Below are 23,054 nucleotides of genomic sequence, written 5' to 3' on the forward strand. Positions count from 1 at the left end.
TGGACTTGGGGTAGTTGTTGAAATGAAGGAGAGATGGGGAGAAGATGGATAGGAGACATGAACTTGGTGGAGGGGAAGATGGATGGTGGAGATGGATTTGAGGGCGATCATGGAGGGGAAATAGACTTGGGGGAGAGGGAGAGATGGACTTGGGGGAGTTGATGGACTGGAGAGGGAGAGATGGGGAGAAGAAGGATGGGAGAGGGGGAGTTGGTGGACTGGAGAAGGAGAGATAGGGAGAAGATGGATGGGAGAGGTGAACTTGGTGGAGGGGGAAGATCATGGAGACGGGAGAGAGAAAGAAGAAATATGGGATCTAAAAACAGGAGAGGAAGAGAGATAGTGGACAACAGGATTTAGGGAGGGAAGGAACAGAAAGGGAGAGAAGTTGGACACAAGGGATGGTGTGGGGGGGTTAAAGATACTGGATAGGAGGGTAGTTAGAAAGAGAAATGGAGAGCTGGTGGAGAAGGAGGGAGAGATGCTGGATGAAAGGGTAGTTGAGAAAAGGAGAGATAGTGGATCTGGGGGATGATGGGGTCCATCGCTGCAGGTACGGGAATAGAGACGAAAAAAAGGAAAGATGCCAGACCTCGGGGGAGAGAAATGGAAGGGGAGGACAGAGATGGAAGATGGATGGTTAGCACGGAGAAAGAAGAAAACGACAAATGAGCAAGAGACCCTGGCAAGCAAGTTATCAGAAGACATTTGTTGCAGAGCCTGGGACCAACATGATTTGAATAATGACCAGACAACAAAAGGTAGAAAAAATAATTTTATTTTCTGTTTTGTGATTACAATGTGTCAGATTTGAAATTTGTATCCTGCCAGAGCTGGTTTTAGACCATGAATGTGAGCTAGGATTTAACAGAGAGAGGAAAAGTCTTTTTTGTTTGTTTATTTTGTTTATACCACAGTGCCAGTGTGGGTAGGAGAGGGCAAAGAGGCTATAAAATAAACCCACCAGGATGTTTGGAAAAAAACACCCAATTAGGCAGGAAAATCAAACCGAAAAATCGATTCAATAAGCTGAATCAAATCGAATCGAAATATTTTTTCCTGAATCAGGCAGCACTAATGTTTATGTCTTAAATTTTTGCATTTCCCTTTTTATAGTATTGTATTCTCACCTAGAATTTATGATAGGTGTGTAATCAAATTTTAAATAAACTATGAAACTCAAACCTACTGAGAGCCATGCAATGAGAGAAAGAAGCAGAATCACTGCTCCAGCGATGGTGCCAGCAGGAAGCCTCTAAAGAATGTGGAAGAAAATCTCAAAATTATACTTAGGATCTACCAGGGCCACTACCGCTACTACAGCTATGCAATCTAGAAATCCAATGTTATGTTATGTGCCGTGCCTCCTAACTTTCCCAATGCACCTTTAGTGTACGTAATTGGTGGGTCCTCTTCTGCTGCTACCCTGTTAGCGGTTGGTGTACCCCAGGGTTCTGTCTTAGGACCTCTTCTCTTCTCCCTCTACACCTCTTCCCTCGGTGCCCTGATCTCCTCCCATGGCTTCACCTTTATGCTGATGACTCCCAGCTCTACCTCTCTACACCTGAAATTTCACCTAAAGTCCAAGAAAAAGTCTCTGCTTGTTTGGCTGACATTACTGCCTGGATGTTCTGCCGTCATCTGAAACTAAATATGTCCAAGACTGAGCTGCTCTGCTTTCCTCCTAAACCCTCTGCTCCTCTTCCTCCTTTCTCCATCTCTGTAAATAATACTGTCATTGTTCCAGTCTCCTCTGCTCACAACCTTGGAGTCAGCTTCGATTTTGACCTCTCATTTTCTAACTATGTCCAACGAGCTGCTAAGACCTGTCACTTCTATCTCTTCAGTATCACCAAAATTCATCCCTTCCTGTCTGAACACACTACCCGGACCCTTGTCCAAGCTCTCGTAACCTCACGCTTAGATTACTGCAATCTACTCCTAACTGGTATCCCGCAGTGTTGCCTCTCCCCCTTGCAATCTGTGCAAAACTCTGCTGCGCGTCTCATCTTCTACCAACCTCGCTACGCTCATGTCACCCATCTCCTTAAGTCACTTCACTGACTCCCTATCTGCCATCGCATACAGTTCAAGATCTTATTGCTGACCTACAAGTGTGTTCATTCTGCTGCCCCTCAATAACTCTTCAATATCTCTCCTCGCTTCTCTCTCCTTATACACCTCCCAGAGAACTCCATTCCTCAGATAAGTCACTCTTAACGTTACCCTTCTCCTCCACTGCCAATTCCAGACTTCGTTCCTTTCATCTAGCTGTCCCCTATGCCTGGAATAAATTACCCGAGTTTGTCCGTCAAGCCCCTTCCCTTGTTTAAATGCAGACTGAAAACCCACCTTTTTGATAGAAACATAGAAATAGACGGCAGATAAGGGCCCACGGCCCATCTAGTCTGCCCACCTTAATGTCCCTCCCCTACCTTTGCCCTGTGAATAGATCCCATGTGCCAATCCCATTTGGCCTTAAAATCAGGCACGCTGCTGGCCTCAATCACCTGTAGTGGAAGACTATTCCAGCGATCAACCACTCTTTCAGTGAAAAATAATTTCCTGGTGTCACCTCGTAGTTTCCCGCCCCTGATTTTCAACGGATGCCCTCTTGTTGTCGTGGGACCCTTGAAAAAGAAGATATCTTCCTCCGCCTCGATGCGGCAAGTAAGATACTTGAACGTCTCGATCATGTCCCCCCTCTCTCTGCGCTCCTCGAGCGAGTATAGCTGTAATTTGTCAAGCCGTTTTTCGTATGGTAGATCCTTGAGTCCCGAGACCATCCGGGTGGCCATTCTTTGCACCGACTCCAGTCTCAGCACATCCTTGCGATAATGCGGCCTCCAGAATTGCACACAGTATTCCAGGTGGGGCTTCATCATGGATCTATACAATGGCATAATGACTTCCGCCTTACGACTGACGAAACCCCTTCGTATGCAGCCCATGATTTGTCTTGCCTTGGACGAAGCCTGCTCCACTTGATTGGCAGACTTCATGTCCTCACTGACGATTACCCCCAAGTCTCGTTCTGCTACCGTTTTTGCTAGGATCTCGCCATTAAGGGTATAAGACTTGCATGGATTCTGGCTGCCCAGGTGCATATATAGCTTTCAATCCTTAACCCTACTCCTCTGCACTCCAACCCAGCCCGCTGATTAACCGTTCCCCTTAACTGTATCCATGACATCTTGTTTGTCTGTCTTGCCTGTTTCGATTGTAAGCTCTTTCAAGCAGGGACTGCCTTCTTTGTGACTCTGTACAGCACTGCATACATCTGGTAGCACTATAAAAATAATTCATAGTAGTAGTGGTGTGAAGAGTTTCAGTTTTTGGGAAGCAGAGCTGAGATTGTGATGTCATAATGCCTCATTCCACCAATAAGAGCCAACCTCATCAGTGATGTCACAATAGCTTGATTGTCCTGTACTCCCCTCTGCCCACCAACCCAGCCCGCTGATTAACCATTCCCCTTAACTGTATACATGACATCCTGTTTATCTGTCTTGCCTGTTTAGATTGTAAGCTCTTTCTTACTCTTCGTGACTCTGTACAGCCCTGCGTACTTCTGGTAGCGTTATAGAAATAAATAATCGTAGTAGTCTCTAGCTCCTGGGTCTTAACAATGGATAACATTATTCTACATGATGCTTCAACCTTGCACCCTCCCCACCAATTGATTTCAGGCCCCCAAACCCTCCTCTCAAGATCTGCATAACTGAACTCAACCATCTTAAACCCTTCCCTCCTGTTAAAATACATAACTGGACACTGCAATGTATTGAACTGAAACTGTGCCTTGTGCAAGATGCCCCTTGAAACCTCTGTCCTGCCCACTGCCAAGAGGAGGAGTCAATGGGCAGGGTTCAATTTTGGCACTTCACTTCCCTTGCTCCTTGTGAAGCTGCACTGCTCGCACAGACCTTAGCACAACTCTGAATAGACATAAAAAATTAGAAAGACTAGGGGACACTCGAAGTAACAGGGAGATACTTTTAAAACCAATAGGAGGAAATATATATATTTTTTTCACTCAGAGAATTGTTAAGCTTTGGAACACATTGTCAGAGGATGTGGTAACAACGGTTAACGCAGATGGGTTTAAGGTTTGGACAGGTTCCTGGAGGAAAAGTCCATAGTCTGCTATTGAAACAAACTTGGAGGAAGCAAATCCTTGCCCTGGGCATGGAAGGTTGCTACTATTAGGGATTTGCCAGGTACTTGTGATCTGGATTGGCCACTGTGGAAACAGGATACTGGCTAGATGGACCACTGATATAACCCAGTATGGCTATTCTTATGTTCTTAAGTTATCACACCTTTAACTCTTACACTCTGCATGCATTAGGTGAATTTCCAAAGACATTTAACATGGTAAATGAGCTCATGGAGAACTGCTCAGCCTCCATGTAGAGCAGATCTGTTATTCAACTCATTGCCTCCCGTACCCCAGTGAAGTCATCACCTAGGCAGCCACCTAGTTTGCCTAATGGTTAACGTCAGCCCTGACTTGAGAAATGGGCAACTTGGCTTACATTCAAGTATCTCACATTACCTAAATGTGATGGGCTAATAATGACAGTTAATAGCATTATATCTTCTCTTATGGAAATGGCACTGAAGCTCAGAAGTCAGAACTATGCTTCCAAGCCATCCACCCGGATGTGATTCCAGGTATGTGCAAATCACTTCTATGGTTACAATCGTGATCTGATAGCAGGACAGGCTCAAGATGAACCTGTGCCCCATCGCGGAGATTGTACATCTCTCTGGGCCTCACTGTATACAGCAGCAAAAGGCAGTAACAGGGCCTGAGGTGGGTTGCCATCTCCTTATTTACTGGAATGCATTCTATGTTTAACAAACCAAAATAAATGTTATTTTCATAGCTCTAGATGTAGATTAATGACTAGAAGAGTTCTCAGTCCCCCTCAAAGCCAAACCAAGGTCTGTACGGTGAAACCACACAAGTTGCAAGGGAGGCAGGGCATCAAAATAGTTCCTCATCCATTGACTCCTCTTATTGGTTGTGGCACTGCGGGAAGGGCAGGAGCACTAGGGGTTGTCATACAGGGCACTATTCTATCTTAGTACGGGTCCTGCCTCCCTCCTTACAGTCCCTTTTTTATCCCATCCCTAGAAAATATATTTTCAGTCAGGCCAGGATGGGGTAAAACTGCTAGTTAAACCAGATTCTTGTGCGAATGACCTTAGATGCTAACAGAGAGACACAGACCACATCATTCTTCTATATTTTACAAATCAGCTCTACTGTCTGGCCAGTATACATCACTTGTGAGCAATGGATGTATGGAACTCCCTCTACCTGACTGGAGGAGCAAAGGAGGTTGTAAGCACTGCTTTGTGTACCTTCCCCAAGAGAGTAGGAGCCAGGGCCAGGAATAGAACATAAGAATTACCATACTGGGACAGACCGAAGGTCCATCAAGCCCAGTATCCTGTTTCAAACAGTGGCCAACCCAGGTCCCAAGTACCTAGCTAGATCCCAAGTAGTAAAACAGAACCAGGGTCTTCCCAAAAGCTCACAGCACGACTGCAATGTTATGCAGTTCTGTCTATCACAGATTACTTTTCTGAATAATGTATAACTAGCTATTAGTTAGTGATTAATTCTGAGAAGTAATATAAGTAACACTGAAAAACTGTCAGAGTAGGAGAAGGGAGGAGCTGAGTACTATGCCCACTGTATATCTGAGAGCAAGTTTCGTGCGAAGCCGGAACATTGTTTGCATTCCTGCAGAGGACACGAAAGCGCCTACAAAGAGAGGAAGAGAGTCTACAAATAGGCTGAGATCCAGCCACATGTCTTTTCCTAGAAAGATTTCCATGCGGAAAAAAAAAACTAGTTTACACGGTCCCACTGGATTTCCTTAACTGCTGACTAGAAAGACAGTCATTTCACAGCTGCAGACCTGTGCATATCTTTTCAGCTGTCTCTAATTCAGCAGGTAAACTAAACTAAACCTCAAGTTTATATACAGCATCCTCTCCATAATTATAGAGCTGGGCATGGTTTACAAGAGCTTAATGTAAGGAAGGAACAACATAATGGGGTTGGAGGTTGAGTATAGGGGGAAGAGAGCATTATATTTTTGTGAATAGCTTAGTTTTCTGACGCTTTCGGAATAGTTGGAAGGAGCCCAGATTCCGTAGTGGGGCAGTAAGATTATTCCAAAGCTCGGTGATTCTGAAGAAGAGAGATTTCCCTAATTTTCCTGCATAGAGGATGCCTTTTAGCGAGGGGAAGGATAGTTTAAGTTTTTGGGTGGATCTGGTGGAATCAGGACTCAAGGAGTTCACTGTAAGAGAGTTCTGTGTTTGCAAGTCCAAGCACTGGGGTGAAGAGAGGAGTAGTGGAGAGGGGAATGGCACAGGCCACATCTTTCAGAGGAATGCAGCATGAGCTGTCAATTACCTTTGGCCCAAGATGCTAACTAGAGAATGACACGGTGACAAAATTCATCACTGTTCCCGTTCCCGCGGATAACCGCGGGAAACCATCTTCATGTCATTCTTTAAGGAGAGAGGGAAGAATCAGAGTATAATTGGGCACAATCACTGACCCGCAAGCTTTACTTTGAAGAATGCTGGTGTAAAAGGACTGAGGTTGAAATAGACACTAGAAAATGACATGGGATTATTTCCCGCGGTTATCCGCGGGGACGGGAACGGTGATGAATTTTGTCACCGTGTCAATTGCTAACATTAGACGACAGACCAATACTGACTCAATACTGTCCCAGGTTGGCGGGCACAAGTTTTCTGTGCAGCAGCTTCTTTGTTCTCCTCTCTCTCTCTTCTCATTCCCCCCCAGCCCTTCTCTCTTTCCTTCCGTTCCCACCCACCTCCCCAGTGCTACAGAAATAATAGTAGTAGTCCAATGAGTTTCCAGTTTTTTCGTAAGCTATTTTTCCTACGATATTAAAAAAAAAAAAAAAAAGTAAGCTCACTGGACTAGGGGCTCCTTTTACTAAGCCGCGCTAGAGGTTTTAACGCACGCACCGGATTGGTGCGTGCTAGCCGAAAATCTACCGCCTGCTCAAAATGAGGCAGTAGCGGCTAGCACACGCGGCAAATTAGCATGCGCTATTCCGCTCACTAAGGCCCTAGCATGGCTTTGCAAAAGGAGCCCTATGTGTATAGCCCTTGAGACTACGTTGTTTAACTTGCTTTTTTACCAAATTTTGAAAACCATCCTCGTATAACCCACAGTACTGTAAAGTCCAATGCGGCTTACAATTCACAAAGAAAAACTGAACAGTGAATTACATAGCATCATTCAGGAAGATATTTAACATATTAAAAAGTTTTTAATAATTTTCTAGAATGAGAGTGAGAAGCAAAGGCCCTCTTTCCCAGTGTGCAGCTTGCAAAGATAGTATCCGATGAAGATGGTGTTAGGTTACCTCTTATGGTGGGAAAACCAAACACAGATGGTCTACGCCAGTGGTTCCCAACCCTGTCCTGGAGGGCCACCAGGTCAATTGGGTTTTCAGGCTAGCCCTAATGAATATGCATGAGATAGACTTGCATATAATGGAAGTGATAGGCATGCAAATCTGCTCCATGCATATTCATTAGGGCTAGCCTGAAAACCTGATTGGCCTGGTGGTCCTCTAGGACAGGAAACCACTGGCCTACACATAGATTGTTTTGAACTAACAAACTGAACTTGATCAAAACATAAGAACATAAGCAGTGCCTCCGCCGGGTCAGACCAGTGGTCCATCGTGCCCAGCAGTCTGCTCACGCGGCGGCCCTCTGATCAAAGATCAGTGCCCTGAGACTAGCCCTAGCTGAGCACGTTCCAGTTCAGCAGGAACTTGTCTAACTTTGTCTTGAATCCCTGGAGGGTGTTTTCCCCTATGAAAATTAAACGTACAACCGTGTTTTGAACAAAACAAAATCTGTGTAAATGCTTTCGCTATCTAGCAAAATAGACTATCCCCCTTTTACAAAACCGCAATAGCAATTTTTAGCGCAGGCCGGCACGCTGAATGCTCTGCGCTGCTCCCAATGCTCATATGAAACCTGGTCTATGTACGTATGGCTAATTTTGCTGAAATCTTTTGACCACCACCACATCTGGTCCTCTACCAATATCAAATAGTTGAATGAAGATGCTTCCAAACACCAGTTCTTTCATACGATGTTTCAAGTTTCAAGTTTATTTAAAAATTTATTATACCGCCTAATCAGGCTTCTAGGCGGTGTACATTAGTCAATAAAAACATTCAAGTTAACAAACATATTTGGGGGTACAGTTAACTAAACAGACAGACTTATACAAAAGAAGAGAAGGGGGTCGAACTACAATCTTATAGGAAAGAAACACTGAAGGAGAGAACAAATGGTAGGGGAGAGGCTAAAAGAAAGGAACTCAAATTGTCCTTAGAAGGGCGGTTGCTATTAAACAGCATCTTTAAAAGAGAAGGGGCTAATCGAAGGCGTCTTTGAATAAGAAGGTTCTTAGCTTAGATTTAAACTGGTTTAAGTTTGTTTCCTCTCTTATGTGATTGGGTATAGAGTTCCAGAGGGTAGGTGCAGTGACTGAGAAGATGTTTAAGCGCATGGCAATAATATTTTTCAAAGAAGGTGATAGGTGAGCCATGCTAACTCTTTTCCTACTGATGATTCAATAAAGGTGTAAGCACCGTTCTTTAGGCCTGTATTACTCACAGTGGTATTAAACACCAGTCTCCGGACTCGTCTCCAAAGACTCCACTCATCCAGTACTGTGAGACGGGCTTCAGCTTGCTGTTTGCCAGTTCCACAGCCAATTTTTGGAACTCTGAGTGACAAGTACTGCAGTTCTGTCGACCATTTCTTTACTTCAGGTAACATCCAGGAGGAGTTTTCCATCCCAATGCAGAAGTAATGGAGTTTCTTTTTCGTCAAAGAATTTATCCTTCAGAGTGGCTGCTGCGACTGGGGCATCACTCATGTCCTGACTACACCCCTATACCACAGGGATTGTAAAGTAGTGGGGGGGGAGGGGGCTATTCTTTCTGCTTTTTTTTTTTGGTACTGTGATTGTAAGTAATGCAGTTACGATCTTGCACAATGATTTGTATAGTACTGTATTTCCCCATGTATAGGCCGCCCCTTTGTATAGGCCGCAGGAAACATCGATGTAGGTTTTAAAGCTATTAGACAGGCCACCTTCTTAGATAAGCTGCGGCACTGGAGTCCCCCATACCTTTTTAAATAGCTTCCTTGCTGGACCGCTGCCTCCTCCAATGTCGCGGCCAGCGGTGCAGGGAAGGAGTGATCTTTTCGACATCTTTCCTGGCCCCGCGCCGCTTACTGAATGGCTGCCGTCAGTTCTCGTGGAACTCGCAAGAACTGATGCCAACCATTCAAGAAGCGGCGCGGGGGGGCAGGAAAGATGCCAAAAAGATCATTCCTGCCCTGCACCGCTGGCCGCGACATTGGAAGAGGCAGCCATCCAGCGAGGGAGCTATTTAAAAAGGTACAGGGGGATGATTTAAAGGGGGATGTCTTTAGATAGGCCGCCCCATATAAGGAAGCCGCACCCAGTACTCATGTTAGTAAAATCTATGTATAGGCTGTGGTCTATACATGGGGAAATACGGTAAATAGAGCATTCAGACTAAGGGCCTCTTTTTACAAATGTACAGTAGCTATTCCCACATGGCAAATGTGACATAGCTCATTCAATTCCTATGGGCTATGTCACATTTGCCGTGCTGGGAATCACTATCGCGGCTTTGTAAAAGGGGCCTAAATGCCTTTGATACAAAATTTTAGCAGGAATTTAAATGTGTAAATTTGGGGCAATAAGCTCCTTAGGAATTAGATGTGTGGTGCAAAATCAGCTACTGTAAAAGCAGCGTGGTTTTTTTCAGTTTACATTACCTACAGTCCAATTTTGCTTGGAGGTAAATTATGGTCTTTCATTATATAGATTACTATATTCTGTCCTGGATACTGTAGGGTTAGCAGAGGAAGGCAGACTGAAAGTTCTGAGTGTATTAGTTGATTTGTGTGGTGTGAGTGGCAGTCTGTGTGTTATTTGGTGAACGTTTTTCTTGAATATATGGTTGTATAAAATAAAAAGGTGGAGGAATACAAGGTTCACTAGTATATTTCATATTAACCCTCAATCAGTAGCGGATTGCTTTCTGTATTATTTCTTCCTTAGTCTATTGTTCTGGTTACTTTTTGCAATGTTTCTGCAGGGGCGTTCCGTTGCTCTGTTATCCTTTTTGCACTGTTCTATCTTAAGAGTACTTTTACTGTGTTTGTATTCCACCACTGCTAATAAAGTACATTAAAAAAGAAAAAAGTTCTGATAATCCCCAGGGCCCTCACTAGTTCCAAACTTAAGTTTTCGGTTTTGGCTAAAACCAGGTGATGAGTTTTGGGTAAAAGCTTTTCAGACAGTTTCGGTGACAAATTCAGTTTTGGCCAGAACTGAAAGAAGCAGTTAAACCTGGCCTCAATTTCTCACACTGTGTGTGTATTTAAATCTCATGTTTACTTCTGCGCAGTGTGGTGCAATACCTAATAGCCTCATTACCCTATTATTTTAATATACTGAGCGCTCATGTGTACTGGCGGACCACAAAAAATAAACCCAAAATACAAAAAATGGAAGGGCCACAAATAGACAGGATGAGAGCAAGAGTACAAAATCAAGCCACTTTATTAAAAATAATGAGACAGCAAAATCCAGATAGAACAGTCTGTGTTTCGGTAACATACACATCACTTACCGTTTGTGAATTAAAAGCCAAACAAACACAGTGGTATGTAAATCTGCAACGAGCCCGTCAGTTTTCAGAACTGTTGCAGGAGATTTTTTTTACTACTGTGGGCAGTGGCATAGCAAGGGTGAGAGGTGCCCAGGGCGGTGCTGCCCCTCCCCCGCCTGCTGTGCGTTCGCCGCTTCCCTTCCTCCATACCTCTGTCAACGTTCCTGGCACAAGCAGCAACCCTAAAGCTGCTGTTGTGCCAGCATCGGCTCTGCCTCTGACATCACTTCCTAGGCATGGGTCCAGGAAGTGATGTCAGAGGAAGAGCAGACGCTGGCACGAAAGGTTGGGGGTTGCTGTTCATGCCAGCAACGTTACAGAGGTATGGGGGGAACAGAAGCAGCACACATGCCCTTCCACTTTTAGTATTTTGCACTCATGTGTACCACATGAAAATAAGAACCCCTCTGCTTTCCCCCTTCTGCATTCTGCGCCCCTTAATGCATGCATATACCTCATGGTAACCACGCACTTTTGCTCATGGAAGCTTTCTGCATCAACCTCTGAGTAACAGGGCCAGGGGAAGGCCAAGACAATTTTAAATTGAGGGACACCACTACCCCCCCCCCCCCCACACACACACACAATCTATTAAAGGGCAGGCAAACTGGTATTTTGAAGGCCGATACCTCTGCTTTAAGTTACAGATTATGGTTTCTGATCCCCAAAATGCTAAGAGTTCAAGAAAGCCCGGGAGATGCACAGACAGAGCAATCCTAGAGAAGACAGTAAGATGGTAAAGCTGCAACAGGAATGAGACATGAGCAGGCTACATGTGGGTCCTTACCTGCTCTCTTGTTCCTGTGTCAAGTAAGGGGCAAGAACTGGACACTTGAGACAAAACATGTTTGTACTGTACCCACCACACCCACTGAAAATCGGCCCCAGGTTACAAGAGGTGCGGATGCAGAGATACCATGTGAGCCATGGCACACACATACGCAAACATAGCCAGAGGGAGACATAAAAACAGAGAAAAGCAAACACAGTGAAGTACAGGCAGCAGGCGAGAGACAGTGTGTGACACACACACAAACACAGATCTACTGGGAGTGAGACAGATAAAAGACAGACGTGCTAAAAGAGACACCCCACAAGGCAAGGCCGGCGTTAGGGGAGTGCAAACTGGACCCCATGCCTGCCCAAAGCAGACTTAGTGGCACCTCTCCAAATTGCTGCCCTGGGTCCCCGCATGTCAACATGTCCCTGTGCAGGGAAAGAGAGGAGCAGCATGGGACCATATACTGAGCAGAAATTAGACCCCCCCCCCCCCCATGCATAGTGCCAGCCATGGGGGTGCAGTAGGGAACGACCACCCCCCTCCTAATGAACAAACTTTCACTGTGGTGGGTGAGGGGTCATTTATGCTAAGTTCAGTCCCCCCCTCCCCTCCCCCAAGCCTCTAGAGACGATGCCACTTCGGCTCCGGGGGTACCTCTACCTTTGAGCTGCTCCGTCCGGGGCAGCGAGTACTCCAGCAGCGATTTCAGCACCTCGGGGATGTCCACGGGAATGCCAGGAGCCGCCTCGTCTCTGGACATGGTGCCGGGAGGGCGCCCTCTGCACCCCCCCCTCCCCCCACCTCCCGCGGACGCAGGCGAGGAGACCGCGAAGCAGCCGAGACGATTCCGGAGGCCCTTGTGGAAATGTTTACCAAAGGAGAAGCGACAAGGAGGAAGGGGAAGGCAATGGGACCAATGGGCAGCGCGCGCCGCTCAGCCCTCCTCCTGCCGACCCAACTGCTAATTGCGGCGATGGCAGGGGCTGGCGGCGCGCCAAGGGGCACTCCGGGGCGCGGAGGAGGAGAGCTGGCTTCAGCCAATCGGCTCGCAGCCCTCTGCGGCCTCGCGTGACAGCAGAAGCGCACAGAGCCTGCAGCCCGCGTGGTTAAGGGGGAAAGGACGCGGCCTTTGCTTTCAGCCTCCCTGCAACGTCGGGGGGGGGGGGGGGTCGGTGCGTCAGGGCTATTCGCAGGGAGCAGCTCAAAGCGCCTCCGTCCTCCACGGGTCAGACTAAGGCTAGAGCGGGTGATGCTGACGTCTGGCTTGGGCTTTTCAGCAGAGGCAGAGCCTGGGTGCAGGAGAGCAATTTGCAGACCGTTGGAGGCGATACACCAGGGGTAGGGAACTCCGGTCCTCGAGAGCCGTATTCCAGTCGGGTTTTCAGGATTTTCCCAATGAATATGCATTGAAAGCAGTGCATGCAAACAGATCTCATGCATATTCATTGGGGAAATCCTGAAAACCCGACTGGCATACAGCTCTCGAGGACTGGAGTTCCCTAACCCTGCGATACACGGACATTGCAGGTCTGCTGAAAACAAGAATGGCTCCGCGTGAGGGCTCAAGGAGAGTTTGGAGAAGTCTTGACTCCAGGCTACCTAAACAAGGCAGGGTGTCTCAGTGAGTTCTTGGAATTTGGTCTTCCCTCCAGGGCCCAGCAACAGGTCAGATTTCAGGAGAGGATTGGAAGTGAAGTCCAAGGCCCTAGTCAGGGGTGTCAAAGTCTCTCCTCGAGGGCCGTAATCCAGTCGGGTTTTCAGGATTTCCTCAATGAATATGCATTGAAAGCAGTGCATGCAAATAGATCTCATGCATATTCATTGGGAAACCCTGAAAACCCAACTGGATTGCAGCCCTCAAGAAGGGACTTTGAGACCCCTGCCCTAGGTAGTCTGAGTTTTTAGGGTAGCCTGAATTTGCCTATACAGCATGGATATCCTGAAAGTCAGACCTGAGGGGCAGTCGTCCTGGTGTTAAATTAAAGCAGTGGCATCTCTGGACAGACATGTTTGGGGGCAACACCAGAGGAGCAGGCTAGGTATAGGGGGAAAAGAGAAGCAAGTCAAAGCAACATTTTTGTACATCATATATCCCTCCCCCTTTTAAATTAACATTATTATTGATAGCATCCTTCAAAAAATTCTGTATGAGAGTGAAGCCTAGATTTTCAACAAGATTGCAGCAACTTTAATATATGCTATTGGAGCTGGAATTACCACAGCTGCTGGCACCAGACTTGCCCTCTAATGGATCTTCATTAAAGGATTTAAAGTGTACTCATTCCAAATACAGGGTCTCAAAATAGCCCTGTAGCGCACAGGTTCTCAAAACGTGGTACATAGACATCCTATGTCAGATGGTACATGACTTAGTATGTCTCCTAAGGCTCCTACTACCGTTGTATATCTCCTACCTTCCTCATCTTCTCAGCAGCACCACCCACATCCACACTCGACTAGCAATGGCAGTTCATTGTGTGCTTTTTAAATTCCTCACACGGTTGCCGCTAGTATTAGTTTAGCTGGCGATTCCATCAGGCAGCCTCGGGGGCCTTTGCTAGACCAGCCCACCTCCGATGAAAGAGGAAGTTGCATCATCAGAGGCAAGCCAGCCTAGCAAAGGCCCCCGCGGCTGCCTGATAGAACTGTGGCTAAACTGATGCTAGCAGCAGCTGTGTGTGGAGTTAAAAGCACACAGTGAGCTGCTGCTAGGGGGAATAGAGGTACCACTGGACAGAGGAGGAGGCAAAAGGGAAGTGCAAAGAGAGACTGCTGAACATGGGGAAAGGAGAGGGAGAGGTGCTGCTGGACAGGGGAGGAGGGAAGGAAGAAGAGGTATTTGTTGGACATGGGGAAGGGAGAGGGAGAGATGCTGCTGGACTGGGGGGAGAGGAAGGGAGAAGAAGTGCTACTGGACCAGGCGGTAGGGAAAGGTATTGGACTTGAGGGAGAAGGGGAGGAAAGGGAGAGGTGCCTGCACACTGGCTGGGAGGGTAAGATGGGGCATGGGAAGAGAGAGCATAGTAGTTGTGAGTGGGGCTGAGGGAAGGAAGGAAAATTGTTGCAGGAGAAGTGGAGGGGAGGAAGAAATGGTGCATGTGAAGAGCACATTGAAAACACACCTGTTAATTGTTAGTGGGATTGGGGAAGAGGGAAAGAAGGAAAATTGTTGAGAGAAATGGATATGAAGTGGAGGGGAGAAAGAGATAGTGCATGGGGAGAAAGCATGTTAGTTGTGAGTGGAGTTGGGGAAGAGAAAGAAGGAAAATTGGTGTAGGACTAAGAGTGATGAAAGAGGGAGAAATGGGGAAGGGACTGTGGGAAGAGGGGGAAGGAAGGAGAGAAATATCAGACAATGGAAATGGGGAGGGAAGAAGAGCGATAGGAAGGGAAGACATGGAACAGTAGATTTTGAGAAGAAAGTAGACAAATGGAATAAAGTTTAATGTTAAAGTTAATGCCAAAAATGGATGCAGGGCAGAAAGTGGAGAAGGATAGAGAAACAGTCAGTGGATAAGAAGACCCTGGAAACACTGTTACGAGCACAGACAGAAGGAAGTATAACCAGAGACTGGGAAAAGATGATAAGAAAAATAAAATCACTAGACAACAAAGGTAGGGAAAATGATTTTATTTTCAATTTAGTAATTGAAATGTCAGTTTTGAGAATTTATATCTGCTGTGTATTTTGTGTGAATATGAAAATTGAATTGAAGAAACTGCATTACAATTAGTAATGGAGGGTAGGGTCTGGGACAGTCGGTGGTACACAGTTGATATTTGTTAGACTTGGGGGTTCTTGACTTTGAGATGTTGAGAAGCACTGCTGTAGGGCATGTCTAGTGCCAGCAGCCACATTAATTCCAGCTCCAATAGCATATATTGAAGTTGCTGCAGTTAAAAAGCTCATAGTTGGATCTTGGGATCAAATTGGCATTCTGCCTCAAGACGAACTGTCCCAGCTCCTGCTTCTCGGCACCTCCTCAATGCTCTTGACTGAGTGCCCTGGGGGTCCAAAGTGTTTACTTTGGAAAAAAATTAAGCGTTCAACAAGATTGTTCAGAATCTACATAAACCCCCAATGCTTCAGTTCTTTATCACAAACTTCATATTCCTCAACAATCCCCATTACAACTCACTATACAAAAAAAATAAACAATAAAATTCTGATCATCACCACCCCATGAATAACACATGCTCCTTCCACTACCAGAAACTTTGTTTAAAAGCAGATGGATTTTTGTTTGTGGTAACTCAGTAGGATATTAGAAACTACTAGTGCAGAGTAAGAACATACGTAAAAACATAAGAATATAAGAATTGTCATACTGGGACAGGCCGAGGGTCCATCCAGTCCAGTATCCTGCTTCCAACAGTGGCCAACCCAGGTCCCAAGTACCTAGCTAGATCCCAAATAAAACAGATTTGATGCTGCTAATCCTAGGAATAAGCAGTGGATTTCCCCAAGCCATCTCAATAATGGCCTATGGACTTCTCTTTTAGGAAATTATCCAAGCTTTTTTAAAACCCCGCTAAGCTAACTGATTTCACCACATTTTCCAGCAATGAATTTCAGAATTTAATTACATGTTGCAGGAAGAAATATTTTCTCTCATTTTGTTTTAAATCTACTACTTAGTAGCTTCATCACTTCCCCCTATTCCTAGTATTTTTGGGAAAGAATAACCAAGCAATTAACATCTACCCTTTCCACTCCACTCAGTATTTTATAGACCTCTTTCATATCACTCCTGAGCCATCTCTTCTCCAAGCTGAAGAACCCTATCCACTTTAGCCTTTCCTCATAGGGAAGTTGTCCCATCCCTTTTATCATTTTCGTCGCCCTTCTTTGTACCTTTTCTACGTAATTCCGCTATATCTTTTCTGAGATACGGCAACTAAAACTGCATACAGTATTCAAGGTACAGCTGTACCATAGAGTGATACAAGGACATTATAACATTTTCATCTTTGTTTTCCATTCCTTTTCTGATAATTCCTAACATTCTAATTGCTTTCTTTGCTGCTAGTGGGAAACTGGAAAAGGCTGGACTGTTGCACATTCCTACAGAGACACCACATGCCAGCAGAATCCTTCAGTTGCAGAAACGTGGACAGATTCTCACCTGGTACAAAATAGGGAACCACAAAAAGCATGCAAAAAAAACCTGAAATGGAGAACCCCCCCCCCCCCCCCCCCCCAAGTAAGCCAGTCTTCTCTATATAAGCAGTGAAAATATTGGTAAAAGAGAAACAGAAATGCATTTTTGCTGTACCCTATCAAGTACAAAAATAGAAAAGATATGAATTTCCCCCAAATGAATACATTCCAGCTCTTAAAGAGTATTGAATAATATTTTTTTCCACTATGGTTGATTGTGTACTTTTCTAATGGGGTTTATCCCTGTCCCACTTTTTGGGTCAATCTTCTAAATTCTTTTCCAGGTTTCCCTCTCCATTTCTTCTCTCAAGTTACAAGTTGATTTAAAATTTCTTATACCGCCTAATCAAACTTCTAGGCGGTGTACAATAATAAGAAAAGATAATAGACAGAACAGATTCTCTTGTCCTTCTTCCCTTCCTTCTCTGTATCTGGTACCGATTTTATGTTTTTCACTTTTCTCTTCTTTGCATCTATATCCACCCATATAACATAACATTAAAATATATTTATATACCGCAATACCATGATATTCTATGCTGTTAACAGAACAAGAAAAACTGAACAAAGCGCTAAACTTCTAACATAAGTAGGTCTTTAACAGTTTTCTAAAATGCTGACAGGAAGAAGAGGGAACTATCAAGCAACTAAAATGTTTATCACAGGTTGCAGCCTGAAATGACAATAACCGCTGAAAATATCTTTTGTGTAACCACCCTTAAGCAGGTGGAAAAGCAAACAGAGCAACTTTCTGCTCTAGGCGTTTTGAATTAGCAAATATAAAACGATCCAATAAGTAACTACGGTAAGTGCAAGATAGTTAAGAGAGGAATTTTTTTTTAAAAAAAGGATATAAAACATACTTACTTGTACAACGAATAGGCAAAAGGTAGCAAGTAACAGGATCTCTTCACTTGCATCATTTTGCAAACACAGGTATTATGAGCAATTTGAACTGCGGGACACTGTCTATTTATATTTTCCTACATATTTGCATTTTTGTTGTTCTGTCCTATAACTTGTGAATGTCTTACAGTTTACATTACACAAAGTAGTATAGTGTTCTAGTGGCCAAGTTGAATAAAACTGGAGTTGTCTACAGACAAATAACCAAGTGAGTGGCCTAATAGAGATAGAAGAGAACCAGAAAAAAACAACAGGATTTAAATGTTGACACTCCTCTATGATTTTTACCCTCATCCTTCCTTTCTCTCATCCTCTAGTCCAGGGGTAGGGAACTCCGGTCCTTGAGAACCATATTCCAGTTGGGTTTTCAGGATTTCCCCAATGAATATGCATTGAAAGCAGTGCATGCAAATAGATCTCATGCATATTCATTGGGGAAATCCTGAAATCCCAACTGGAATACAGCTCTTGAGGACCGGAGTTCCCTACCCCTGCTCTAGTCCTTACTTTGTTTCTGTTTCCTCTAATTTCCCTTTCATCCCCTCTCCAACGATCTCATAGGCCCATCTTCCCCAGCCTATCCCACCTTTATCTTTCACCCATTTCCTAAGCCCCACATTTCAGCCCTTATCTTGCCTCCACTGCCAATTTATGCGGGTTACAATAAACACACAATGCATTAAAAACAAACATGCACGCATTAAAATAACAATTTTCATCCAGAAATTATCAAATACAAGCACAACTTCTCCCTTTATAAATTACCAAAAGCTTCCCAGGAAAGATAAGCCTTACAAAAGGAAAGAAGCAAAAGAATCTGACTTATCACATCAGGAAGAGCATTCCACAACCGTGGGCTCGCAACACTAAATACTTTGGAACAAATTGTGGCTTTTGCAATAGAGCACAATGAAGGCACGTCAACAGATGCCAGCCCCAGCTCCAGCTCTATGCCTGTCTTGCTTTTAGGCCAGTTCTGCATTTTACCTCATTTCCCATTGTCTCTATTTGACCACATTAACTCCTTTTCCATCCTCACTCAACCCCTCCAGAGACCCTTCTCCTTCCTAACATAGTAGATAATGGCAGATAAAGACCCGAATGGTCCATCCAGTCTGCCCAACCTGATTCAATCAAAAAATCTGTTGGGGGGGGGGGTTCTTTCTTCTTAGCTATTTCTGGGCAAGAATCCAAAGTTCTGCCCAGTATACTGTTCTTAGGTTCCAACTACTGAAGTCTCCGTCAAAGCTCACTCCAGTCCATCTACACCCTCTCAGCCATTGAAGCCCTCCCCAACCCATTCTCAACCAAACAGCCATATACAGACACAGACCGTGCAAGTCTGCCCAGTACTGGCCTTAGTTCTTCAGTATTTACTATTATTTTCTGATTCTAGATCCTCTGTGTTCATCCCACGCTTTATTGAACTCTGTCACCGTTTTCATCTCCACCACCTCTCTTGGAAGCAAATTCCAGGCATCCACCACCCTCTCCGTAAAGAAGAATTTCCTTACATTGCTCTTGAGTCTACCACACCTCAACCTCAAATTATGTCCTCTCTAATACTCTTCCACAGCACCCCATCCTGGCCTCAGTCATACATGCAGATCATAGATAGCCTGTCTTTTTTTTTATTATTTGAAAATTTTTTTACATGAAAATAGGAATACCATAACAGCAAACAACATAAGTAAATCAATTTACAGCTCAAAGGCAAGAATCCTATACAGCCCACATCTACGGAGAGAAATTGCCAATCGATATAAAATTCAAAGAAAATTAAAGAAAGATCATTACATCCTTCAAATATCCTGGTGTAAATATACATTATTTCCTCCACAGTAACAGAAATCGATCAATACTAAGTACAAAATAATAACACCTAAGAATTTATTCATCAAATGGACCTAAGAATTGTTCCAATTGAATCGAAAAACACATAGGGCTCCTTTTACAAAGGTGCGTTAGGGCCTTAACGCGCGGAATAGCGTGCGCTAAAATGCTGTGTGCACTAGCCGCAACCGCCTCCTCTTGAGCAGGCAGTAGTTTTTCAGGTAATCTGGTGTGTGCGCTAAAAACGCTAGCGCACCCTTGTAAAAGGAGCCCATAATCTTACGTCATGGTATTGCGGTATATAAGCTGTTATTATTATTATTATTTTGAAATGTAACCAAGCATTTGTACGCGAACTTTAGAAAAAAAGTACCACCAAGATCCACCACCTTAGACTTCAAAGCCAAAAAGGCTTTCCATCTAAGCTGTGTGGCTCTTGCCACATCAGGAAAAATTTTGAATCTTTGCTCCACAAAACATTGCCAATTTATTCTTAAAGTATAATTTCATGATTAATGCCTTGTCACTCTTATTCACACAAGATACCAGAAGAGTAGATCTAGTCTGAATCGTATAAGAACATAAGAACATAAGAAGTTGCCTCCGCTGAGGCAGACCATAGGTCCATCCTGCTCAGCGGTCCGCTCCCGCGGCGGCCCATCAGGCCCATTGTCTGAGCAATGGTCTATACCTATCTATACCCCCCAATCCCTTTTTCTTCTAGGAATCTATCCAAACCTTCTTTGAAACCATTTAATGTTTTCTTGTCTACAACAGCCTCTGGAAGCGCGTTCCATGTGTCCACTACCCTCTGAGTGAAAAAGAACTTCCTAGCGTTTGTTCTAAACCTGTCCCCTTTCAATTTCTCCAATTTCTTGTGCTTGTGATGCCCCTTAATTTAAAAAATCTGTCCCTGTCTACTTTTTCTATGCCCTTCAAGATCTTGAAGGTTTCTATCATGTCTCCTCTAAGTCTTCGCTTTTCCAGGGAGAAAAGTCCCAACTGCTTCAATCTGTCAGAATATGGGAGATTTTCCATTCCCTTTATCAGTTTGGTTGCTCTTCTTTGTACTCCCTCAAGTACCGCCATGTCTTTCTTGAGGTACGGCGACCAGTACTGGACACAGTACTCCAGATGCGGCCGTACCATTGCACGATACAGCGGCATGATGACTTCCTTCGTCCTGGTCGTAATACCCTTCTTAATGATACCCAGCATTCTGTTTGCTTTCCTAGAGGCTGTGGCGCATTGCGCCGATGCCTTCAGTGTTGCGTCTACCATCACTCCCAGGTCTCTCTCCAGGTTACTAACCCCTAGTGGTGTTCCCCCCATTTTGTATGTGAACATCGGGTTCTTTTTCCCCACGTGCATGACCTTGCATTTCCCCACGTTGAAGCTCATCTGCCACTTTTCGGCCCACTTTTCCAGCTGCGTTAGATCCTTTTGGAGATCTTCGCAGTCTTCCTTGGTTTGAGCCCTGCTGTATAGTTTGGTGTCATCTGCAAATTTAATGACTTCACACTTAGTTCCCGCCTCTAGGTCATTTATGTAGATATTGAACAAGAGTGGTCCCAGCACCGACCCCTGCGGAACTCCGCTCGTGACCCCTTTCCAGTCTGAGTAGTGGCCCTTTACGCCAACCCTCTGCTTCCTGTTTGCCAGCCAGTTTTTGATCCATCGGTGGACCTCCCCTTGTACCCCGTGGTTCCATATCTTTTTAAGCAGTCTCTCGTGTGGCACCTTGTCGAAGGCTTTTTGGAAGTCAAGGTAAATAATGTCTATAGATTCCAGAAATTGTGTCAAATCAATATCTATAGTAGTCAATTGATCTACTCCCTGTTCAACCGGAATTTTTTGTTTTCTAGGAATATAATAAAGAACAGAGACAGGTATTAAATCAGGATTAGCTATCCCCAAGATTTCCCTTAGATACTTCCGAAAAAGTATTTTGGGAGAAATCAAGTGGGTAACAGGAAAATTTATCAAACGTAGGTTTCTACTCCTTGCTAAATTCTCCATCATTTTTAACTTGGAAGGAATCATATGAAAATATTTTACAGCAGATGTGGAGAATCCTTGAAGGTTAGAAACCTGTTTATCTGTTTTAAGCATACGTGCATCCAACACTTTAATTTTCAAGTCAACATTCTATAACTCACAGGTGTCAAAGTCGGTCCTCAAGGGCCGCAACCCAGTTGGGTTGTCAGGATTTCCCCAATGAATATGGATGAGATCTATTAGCATGCAATGAAAGCAATGTATGCAAATAGATCTCATGCATATTCATTTGGGAAATCCTGAAAACCCAACTGGATTGTGGCCCTCTAGGAGGGACTTTGACACCCTTGCTATAACTTAACAACAACCTCTTTTGAAAACATTTGAGATTGAGTTGTGACAGATTTCAGTAACTTCTATATCCTCACATTAATTAACCATAAATCTTTTAAAGACACATCCTGCCTAGATTCATCAGAGGCTTCAAAATCATCTGTAAATGTAGAAATTTGAGGCATATTTGTATAGGAAACAACCAGATCAGTCCGGGCCTCTGCAGCTTCCAAAGAAGCACCGGGACCTGGATCGACAGGGAAATCAGGAGGAAGAGGAGGAGTTCGCTTTGGAGAGCTCAATGAGGCTCCTAATATCTGAGCCATTTTATTCAGCTGTAAGGTATTAGAAATGCCTACCAGGAGGTGGCGGTCCATTGGGCCTGAAGAGACTGGGGTGGAGGCTTTAACCTTTCCTTTGAGCTTCCCCATAAACAAAGATAATATGACAGGAAAATTCTATTTTACTTAAACTAGTACAAAATAAATCATAAAGTCAAACCTTGCTCCAAGGGGCCTGGCATGCCCCTTAGGGCACACCCCTTTGGCCGCGCACCACAGGAGTTGCAGTGTTTTTGAGCCAGATGAATTAGGGCCCGATGATGTCAGAGGTGCCCTTCTCCATGCCTGCCCAATTCGCGGCACTCAGGGGACTTAAAAACAAATGCTGCTGTAGACCAGGGAAACAGGTATAAGCAATAAAGCCCCACTCTCCGTCAGCAGATACCACCAAATAGCACTTCCTCCCAGCTTTCCTCAGGAACGGCAGCATTTTTGAGCCAGATGAATTAGGGCCCGATCATCGGGCCCTAATTCATCTGGCTCAAAAATGCTGCCGTTCCTGAGGAAAGCTGGGAGGAAGTGCTATTTGGTGGTATCTGCTGACGGAGAGTGGGGCTTTATTGCTTATACCTGTTTCCCTGGTCTACAGCAGCATTTGTTTTTAAGTCCCCTGAGTGCCGCGAATTGGGCAGGCATGGAGAAGGGCACCTCTGACATCATCGGGCCCTAATTCATCTGGCTCAAAAACACTGCAACTCCTGTTAGAGTGTTCCCTCTAAGTGGGCGGGTGTTGTGAGCAAACTTTTTTCACTGTGAGCTAAAAATATCGGGCGCCAGCAAGTTATGAGCCAAATAAATATGTTGTCAAAGTTGCTGATACATGAGGACGAGGTATTCAAAGGAATTTTAGGCCTACACGCTAAATTAAATAACGTTAAATAATATTTTTAAGAACACAG

General features: G+C 44.6%; 1 protein-coding gene across 1 annotated transcript in view; it reads right to left on the reverse strand.

The window, feature by feature from the left end:
* The window catches only part of TEF (TEF transcription factor, PAR bZIP family member), a 49,045-nt gene extending 36,342 nt beyond the window's left edge, over positions 1-12,703 (reverse strand). The window contains exon 1 of the mRNA XM_033929396.1: positions 12,244-12,703. Within this exon, the coding sequence (XP_033785287.1) occupies positions 12,244-12,343 (100 nt within the window). The 5' untranslated portion in view covers positions 12,344-12,703. The remainder of the gene's footprint in view (positions 1-12,243) is intronic.
* Between the last annotated feature and the right edge of the window lie 10,351 nt (positions 12,704-23,054).

Source organism: Geotrypetes seraphini, chromosome 2 (assembly GCF_902459505.1).
Source record: "Geotrypetes seraphini chromosome 2, aGeoSer1.1, whole genome shotgun sequence".
NCBI classification, from domain to species: Eukaryota; Metazoa; Chordata; class Amphibia; order Gymnophiona; family Dermophiidae; genus Geotrypetes; species Geotrypetes seraphini.